The sequence below is a fragment of the Boleophthalmus pectinirostris genome, unplaced genomic scaffold (assembly GCF_026225935.1).
Source record: "Boleophthalmus pectinirostris isolate CB_2022bp ecotype Guang Dong unplaced genomic scaffold, ASM2622593v1 HiC_scaffold_3, whole genome shotgun sequence".
NCBI lineage: Eukaryota > Metazoa > Chordata > Actinopteri > Gobiiformes > Gobiidae > Boleophthalmus > Boleophthalmus pectinirostris.
Window position 1 is genome coordinate 36,779,867 of NW_026571299.1, and position 9,093 is coordinate 36,788,959.

Consider the following 9,093-nt stretch of genomic DNA (forward strand, 5'->3'; position numbering starts at 1 on the left):
ACCTACGTTTAAACCTTAGTACGCTTTGAGCTCGTAGTATTTACTGTACTCTAGTACCAATACCAGGTAAGCACTGGTCTTATCAATGTAAATACATAGATAAAGCATTTTTCCTTTACTTAGTTTTTTCAGCCCATCTGTTAGAAAAAAAAAAAAAGTAGCCCGTACAATGACGTGAATGTTTTCTTTCAAATGACAGTGGGCGGGGCCAAACAGCTGCGTTTTGTTTTGATTCAAGAACGGAGCAAACCATGTGAAATGGGTCTACTTTAATTTCACCTCTGCTTAAAATGATTCAGTAAGAGAACACGTGTATAGATAGAATTTAAGCGCATGAAAAGTTCAAAGTAAACGCGCTGCGCCTCAAGGCAATAACGCTGGACACGAGGATACAAAGTTTAGTCCCCTGCTCGTTCAGTAATGGTTTGGTCCGCTTTTTAAACTTCACTCTGAAATACAGTGGGCTTATAACAAGGAAGGAACCAGAGAATACAGTTTGTCATCTTCATATGTAGAAGAGTAAAATCGATTCGGGATTGTACTGAAGTCTGTTGACACAAGGTAAGTGTAAAAATAGCATCTTTATAAAGTTAAGCGTTTTCTCACATTTTTGTTTTGGCAACTGTAGCAGGCAACTAGGTGATAATTAAGATTACTAATTACTTTGTGATAAATAAAAGCAAATACAAGTAGATATAACTTTTTTGTCAAATAGTGATACTCCTTGTTCTTGAATAGGCCTACTGGCTCATTGAGTGTGGCATTAAATTCTAGAAACTGAAAGCAAATTCTAGCACTACCCTGTATAGAAAGACACTTAGCCTATGCATATAGCCTATAGCCTATTATCTCACCCTTGTCCATTTGAATTATTGATTTAAAGCACATTTTCCAATTTTGTCAGATCTCTCAGATATCAAATTAAAATATATTTTCATTTGTCATAATATATTTAAATGGAAAAGGAAGATTTAAAATAATTATATGTCCAATCATTCTTTTCCATTTTTAAGTGTAAAAAATGGAAAAGAATGTAATTCTCTGTAATTTTTTTTTTTACATAGACTTCATGCATTTTTTATGATAGGCTTTTACTATAATGCCAAATAGAGGAGATGGCTCTGAGGACTCCACAGGGGACCTACCACCTCTACAGAAACTTGATTCTCCAACAGGTAGCCTATTATTGGGTGTATTACCATATATTATCATTAATACTTGGGCTATCTAGTTCATTAGCACAGTGGCACTTTTAATTTTGCACTGTTGTGTGTTATGTCTCAGGGAGCCCACCAAGCTCCTCATTATCCCGATTGATTGAGCTGGAAAACTGCGTGTCCAACCTAAGCCTCGCACATGAGATAGTGGTGAACAGAGACTTCAGCTTCAAACCTAATAGCCCTCCCACCAACAGGCAAGAAATTAAAAAGCCCTTTCCTTAAGTGGCTGCGGCTATTTGCACTCTAATTAAATAGTTGTGAGAGATGGTAACGGTCTTTTCCTCTGCAGTTTGGAAGGAACAGTGACTGAAATAGTCCACAAGGCATTTTGGGACTGTTTGCAGCAACAACTCAACAGTGATCCTCCAGACTACAGCCATGCCATGGTTCTTCTTCAAGAGACCAAGACCGTAAGCAAAACAAGTGCCAGATATAAAGGGTATAAATTGAGCATTACATTTTACACAAGTGGCAATAATACAGAGATACAGAGGAGAATAACAAAAACACATGCCAGATACTTAAAAGAAGGAGCTCTCAATTTCCCAAAATCAAAATCAGATCAATCGAAACTTTGTTTTGTGCAATCTTCCCTAATCATCCAAAACTAAAGACAACATTGTACATCAGTGGGTCTCAAACATTTCAAATCCAGTGAGACTGCAAACAGTGTTTGTTAATGTATTATCTGAACAGTACTAGAGGTGAAGGATATACTGAAAACAATTATAACATCACAAATTATTGTTATGGAGATATGCAAAATAACATTTTTTTCAAAGCAGACCATAAACATTGCACTTGGTGGTTAATTTTATAGTCATTTCACATTATGCCCAATACTTCAGTCTGTGCTAGTTTTAGCACATACATAGGACTACGATAATATTGTCTGAGATTTTAAAAAAATTATAATATTAATTAAAAAAAAGAAAAAAAACATTTTATTCTTTTATATCATTATAGTTTGCACTTGTAATACAACATTGTATCAACCAAAGTACAGTTTTAAGTCTGAAGGATTGGACACATTAAAGAACTGCACTAATATAATTTATACTGCATTAACCCACCCATGTAAGTAACTTCTTCTCCCCTCCAGTTGCTTGAGTCTTTGCTACTGCCGGGCCATGTGAGGCTGAGGGCAGAGCTGGACGAGGTGCTGGACATGGAGCTGATCAAACAGGAGGTGAGTCAGGGAGCACTGGACCTGAACAGACTGGCAGCATACGTCATCAACACCATGGGCTCACTGTGCGCCCCTGTGAGAGACCAAGAGATCAGGGCACTACGCCACCTACAGGAACCTGTGGAGCTCTTCAGGTGGGCTAAGAATAATATGTCTTTTTATAGAATAGGTTGTGTTCATGTGACATCACAACATATCAGGATCCCTGGTAGGACAGATAGAGCTGGAGGACAGGTCAGGATTCAATGAATTATAACATGAAAAACATGAATACTCATGATGTACAGGCTTGCTTCTCCACAGATATGATGATTAACTTGTCTTTCTCTTGTAACCTTGTGATTACCAACTTTATTCCCATACTGTGAAATAATAAGGCAAAAAAGAAATATCTCCATGGAGAGAAGAAGGTGGCTGACTCTCCTCCAGGAAAGTTACACTGTGCACCTTTAACATTATAAAGACAAGTTTGGGAAGCAAAGCTCTAACAAGGTTCAGCATTTATGGATCATAAGTTTGGATATTTCTTCCAAAAACAGTGAATCACATAGAGCTATACCCTTGAGACAGTTGCCATAGCAATGAACTGAATCTAAAACTAAATGTCCTATCTTTTAAAATACTGAAAAGTCCAAAATGTAGCCTATAACAGGAACCTGAATTCCACAAATAGGCTACTGCTCTCCATCTGAAATTATGAAATCATCAAATTTTGTCAGATGAATGCAGCCTATTCTATTCTATACTGAATAAGACACTGCTCACACAGCAGTGGGACAGTGAGTAGTGAGTAACTTATAGAGTGAACACAAATATATATGTTTTATTGTAAGATTGATAATTTGGTGATATCGGAGATCTTTTTTTTTTTCAGGGGTATTTTCCGCGTGTTGGGGCTCATGAAAATTGACATGGTGAACTTCACTGTCCAGACATTGAGGCCTCACTTGATGCAGCAGGCAGTGCAATACGAGAGAGCCAAGTTCCAACAGATTCTGGACAAGGATCCCGGTGAGGAGGGGTTAAGGGTTTAAAAGCAAGCTTCTAGATTTTAATTACCGCGCGGAGTGATGCAGAGGGAGCCTATAAGGAGGAGGCTAGTTGGCGCAGATATTACCTAAGGAGAGCTGAGTAATCACAGTTATTGGCAATGGGACAGGGAGCTTGTGCTGACAAAGCAATCTTATCCAGGCTATTAGTCTCTCTTTAAAAGAATATTGGAAGCTCACTGATTTATTTAATTAATTTTGTTGATTACATCTTATGGCGCTATATTTATGACTCTAAAATACAGTTTCATGACCCATCTCCAAAAATCAATAATGTACAGCCACAATCCAGCCCCTCTGACTATAAATCAAAAATGTTCCCAATTAAAATCTAATCTTAAGAGCAGATTTATAACAAATATTTTTATTTGATGTTTGTCTGATATAGAGATGACTAGATTATTCAGCTAATTGATAATCATAATTATTTTTAAGTAATCAATAAGTAATAAATAATTAAACCCAAATGTACACTGCTTTTCCCTGTAGTTTGTGACAATAACTTATCTTCATCATTCAGTTTAAATTTAATTTAATACGAAGAAGGTTAAAAATTGTGTCAGGTTCCTTATTCATACATTTTGACGACTTTTTCCCCATTCAAAACAAAATATTTTGTTTTACATTATTAATCGCTATGACAACAGTCTTAACTCATAGAGGAATACTGATCATTTAGGCAGTGTGAATGGAAGTATTTCATTATTGCCTGGTCACGTTGATAATCATAAATAATATATAGTAATGTCAACATGTTTTTTTTAATTAACACTAAAATTACATATTGTGACATTCCTATAGTCTTTGTCCTGATATAATAATGTGAATGTTCCCTCTTCCTGCAGCCTCTCTGGATAACACTGTGGCTTGGCTCCACGCAGCTGCATCAGAGGAGATGTCGTCTGTCAGGAGTGGTCCTGTCAGCGTCATGTCCGTCCTGAACAGAGCCTACATGCATCTGCTGCGCTGGAGCCCACTGGACCAGAAATATCCCGAGGTCAGCCACACGTTACATCATCGTCTCTCATTTGAATAATGTTTTATTGATAATGAGGGAATATTCAGTCTCTCTACACACTGCTCCTCACCCCACTGCTCATTGATGCATGAGGAAACACATCAGAGCTCTTGTAATGTAGAAAATCCAGCATTTTAAATGTGTAAGACAGATCACGCTGATCTTGTTGTAGTTTCATAATAGTGTTTCTTGGAGTAGCTTGAATTCACATTGTAGAATTTGATGATGACATAATTTTATATGGAGAGTAGGGGAGTACATAACTATAGATGAGGCAAGGTTTTTAAATGAAATAGCCAAACTGACATTTTTTTTAAATTATTGCTTGTAAGAGATTGGGTCCACAAATTAGCAATATTAATCTTATGTCTTAAAAGTCCTTTCAGCTGACAGCGAGTGTGACTATATTACCACCACTTATTTGTTTTTTCTTGTGGATAGACCTAGCAATTACAGAGATATTACCCATAAATCAGATCAAAACATTTACGTAATGTGTTAAATACAAATTCTACCATATAATTTTGACCCCACTGCCCTCTACTCAACTCATTTTTAAATATGAGCAGTTTAAAATGTTGCCAAATTAATTCAACCTATAAAACTTTGATACATGTCCCGCCCTCGCAGACTGTGCTGATGGACCGGGCCCGGCTGGACTCTCTGGGGGAACAGGTCTGGAGTCTGACTCTGGATGCCTCGGTACTGTTGGTGACCAGTGCTCAGTGTGGAGGGGCTGTGTGGTCGCTGCCAGGGTTTTTAGGTAAACTCAAGCGGTCTATCACTGCCCTGCTAGAAGGCAGTCACAGCAGGTAAGAGAGGAGCGTGGTGATGCATGTACTCGCTGTCACCAGGAACAGGTATGGTAAGAGAAGAATACCAATGGAGGTGACAGGAGGCTACTAGCTTGTCAAAAGGGATCCTTCTAACCTCATTCTTTCTGTTTAAGAGAAGCCCTGTCATGATTAGTGGACAAATGTAAAACAGCAGCTTTGGGTATTCAAAGCATGCCCACATGCTTAGCTCTATTAATGGCAATGCAGGCAGTTTCTTTTCTTTTCTTTTTCCCTGTTAATTAAATGCATATAGATAGCTGTATTTTTTTTATTTACAATTATTAAGAAATCTCTAAACATTAAAACATGAAGACTTAAGCATGTGGCACATTCTTTTGTTAATTGTTCTGTTTTGAAATGCTATAGTGAGGCTGACCTTACGGGGGCACTGCAGAGAGTTGCTGAAAAAGTGGTGCAGCAGGTGAATGAAGCTCGATGTAGTCAAGAAAACACATCACTTCCAAAAGAGAACCAAGAGATCCTCAAAGGACAAATAGAAGAGCTGTGGAGGGATAACAACCCTGTTCGCATTCTCATAGGTGAGACAGTCAGAAATAGATAATTCTTATTTATTTTCACTTATCATCAAACAATAAATCAGGGAAAGATATGTTCAGATGTTTTCATTATGGCAGAGTAAATTAAATGAAACAAATTCCTTATTTATTTTTTACCAAATATTCCACTGACCATGCATGTATACTAGGGAGTATACACACAATTGTAATCACACTAGTCATTCCATTTGTCAACAAGAAAAGGAAAATATGTTTAGGATAAGATATGTGGAGTTGGGTGTTGCTGAACTTGAGTGCTGACATCTTGTCTTTCTGGATATATCTGGATAATGCAGGAGAGAGGGTACAGGGCTTCCTCCAGGCCATGCTGCAGGGGGGCCCTCCTAAAAGGAGTCCAGAACTGGCCTCCCCCCTCAGGCTGCTCAGTGCAGACTTGGCCGAGCTGGGAAGGGCCTTTGGGCAAATTGTCCACTTCAACCGCTCCGTGTTTGGGCCCTTCTATGCTCCCATACTTAGGAGAGCTCTGTTCCCATCAGGAGAGCCAGAGACCGCAGACGACCAGCGCTGAGAAGAGGATGGCTGGGAGGACCTCATTGCTCATGGTTTAAAATGTCAGGGCTTTGGATGATGAATATTGCAGTATGAGGCACAGCTGTATGAAAAAACAACAGCCTATATGAACTCTTTTTAGTAGTTTTTATACCTCTATACATACCTATAAATATGTTTATTAAAACAATACAATTATATCTATATAAATACATATATTGAACTGTTAAGATATTTTTTTCTCTTATCTGAGAACCTGTATTCTGTCTCAGGAAAAGCTAGTACCAAAGAAAATGTCATAACATTTTGGTAACGGTGTTCATGGTGTTGTAAATAAGTAACTGCTTTGTTGTGTTTTAGCTTCTGTAGTGTTAACTTTCTTTTATTTTTTTTTTAACTGAACATATACTGTAACTTTCATCAAATAAATTGATTGTGAAAATAAAATTCTTAATATTAAGATTTTTTTAAATAATTAAAAATAATTGTTAACCCTGTTTTTGTTGTTTATTTTGCAACCAGATTCAAGCTTTAATAATAATTGCTAACTCTGTGCATTCATTTGGTTTAAAAAATCAAGAGAATAAAACTTTTGTAAATGATTATTTGATATTCCTTTAATCCTAACTCGTCATGTGTTGTGAAAAATGGAAGATAAATAGTGCAGATGATCAGTATTAGATCAGTATTGTCAAAAGTCATAAGATTAGCATTCTCATTAAAAATGAAATGCATATATTACAGTGATTACATACAGTTAAATATTCATTGTGATGAAAAGTAGATAATGAAAACCAAAATTGAGAACTTTAAATTATATTTATTTAATATTATAGTATTAGTAAATAAATATTCATCCTTTGGGTTGCAGGTGACTGATAAATATCCCAACAGTGCATCTGAGGTTCATCCTCATCACAAAACATTAAAAAAAATTTAGTTTTTGTCAATTTCTTTTTTCTCCCACAATATTCAAAATTAAGTGTGGGTATTCTGAAATGTTGGCATATTTCAGTTAACCATCATTTTACAAACCAGATAAATCAGACATTGGATCCTGGATGTCATTGTATTATTTCATTTAATTAATATAATATTGCTTTGAAATTTGAAACATCACATTTTTTCATTGACAAACCATACTCTGTCCACAAACATGGGCAAAGCATTATATGCTGGTACAGTTTTTTTTCTCTACATTTTCAAACATTTTCTCCAGAATAATTTCCACAGGAAGTATCTTCAATAGACCTGAATCAATAGTAATGGTCTACAGTAGTCTAAACATACAGTACCTACAATGACAGTATTGGGCAGTCACCATGAGGTCAGGAAACAGCCTGGCCCTCCATGGCTAACCTTCTTGAGACAGGAGTGATACAGAGGTCCTGTGGGCCTGTGGTACAGGCTGCCTTTGTCTGTGGGGGCTTATATCATGGGGCAGGGGTCTACATAGTGCGCTCTAAATGTCAGAGTAGTGCTAGTTGGCCCTGTTGTTGCATAAAGCTTATCTCTCTTTTTCTCTATCTCTTTCCACTGCTCTGCCCACTATTTCGACACACGCAAACACACTCACATCGGCTGCTCCCCTTCAACTCACAGCTTGGTATCCGGAAACTTGAACGCTGGGGTGAGCTACACAAGGAGAACATGGATGTTAAAAGACCAGTACATGCACAGCCCATATCATGCCACCAAAACTTACTTTAAATAGCTGCTCATTAAAATGTAATGCTTTTACTTAATGCATTCATACTAGAGCAGGTTGAGTGTCTTTGTAACATACAAAATGGAGGAACATTTGTGACAAATGAGAAATGACAACTATGGCGGCATGAGAGTATGAAATGTGTATAAAGAACTAAAGGCAAAACAAAGAAATCACATGGAAAAGACACTGCCACAGTACATACAGAGACTGCTCAGGCCAAGTGCATCAAAGGATACAAAACACAAAAACAGTGCCAACATGCATCATCCGCTGAAGCTAACGGTTAACAAAGTGGCAATGAGACAGCCACGGTACCACACAGACCGATACATCTGGGGCCCAACACACAAACAAGGACAGTGGCCGATGATGTAACAGTAAGAGTCCAAACTCCCATGAGGACAGACAAACAGCATACAGCACGCACAGTAGGTAGTGCACAGAGCGGACAGCCCACAGTCATGTGTCAACCCCGTAACACGCATCTTCAAATCACAGTGCAGAAGGAGGAGTCTGAGCGGCGCCACATTCTCAGCATAGCAAATCCATTTGCATCAATATGGCACCAGCGCTACATTAAGTGGTCTCTTTAATACAGTAGTTTGAAATCCCTTCACTGCTGTTTAGTTTCAAGTGACACAGTTTGCATGTACTGTACCTCATTTAAACAAAAGCAAACAGTGGAGGATCTACCCGTGTAATGGGGATTATAAGACGCTTGGCACATCACCACTGAAGAATAAAAGGGGAAAGTAGCCTTTATATGTGGTTTAAATTATAAACTGTGTAATCAGTGTTGAAATAAACAACAACTTATGAAACAGCAGAAATATCAGATTCTAAGTAATTTATAGACTTAGAGAGTATTTTTTTAAATCTAATGAATAGCTAGTGATGCTACTGTTAATTAAAATAAATGGTCTATGTCAACCCCGACTTTTGCTACAAACAGAATCTTAACATAGCAGAAATATAATGTGGATGCTTAGAAGAAATGGAAAAA

General features: G+C 37.5%; 1 protein-coding gene across 2 annotated transcripts; it reads left to right on the forward strand.

The window, feature by feature from the left end:
- The first annotated feature begins 407 nt into the window (after positions 1-407).
- Positions 408-6,876, forward strand: LOC110174322 (T-complex protein 11-like protein 1). 2 transcript variants are annotated; one of them, XM_020940414.2, is made up of 10 exons: positions 408-561; positions 1,088-1,175; positions 1,285-1,414; positions 1,510-1,630; positions 2,323-2,543; positions 3,284-3,420; positions 4,304-4,455; positions 5,107-5,288; positions 5,679-5,851; positions 6,166-6,876. In XM_020940414.2, the coding sequence occupies exons 2-10, from the start codon at positions 1,100-1,102 to the stop codon at positions 6,396-6,398; spliced, it is 1,425 nt and encodes a 474-aa protein (XP_020796073.1). In that variant the 5' UTR covers positions 408-561; positions 1,088-1,099; the 3' UTR covers positions 6,399-6,876. The 2 variants fall into 2 exon arrangements, with proteins under 2 accessions (XP_020796073.1, XP_020796081.1); XM_020940422.2 differs by having other exon boundaries at positions 460-561; positions 1,065-1,175.
- Positions 6,877-9,093: the final 2,217 nt, after the last annotated feature.

Coding starts and splice junctions, on each gene's coding strand:
- LOC110174322 (XM_020940414.2), top strand. CDS start 1,100: ATGCCAAATAGAGGAGATGGCTCTGAGGACTCCACAGGGGACCTACCA. Junction 1,415..1,509: donor AATAGCCCTCCCACCAACAG/GCAAGAAATTAA, acceptor TTTCCTCTGCAG/TTTGGAAGGAACAGTGACTG. Junction 2,544..3,283: donor GAACCTGTGGAGCTCTTCAG/GTGGGCTAAGAA, acceptor TTTTTTTTTCAG/GGGTATTTTCCGCGTGTTGG.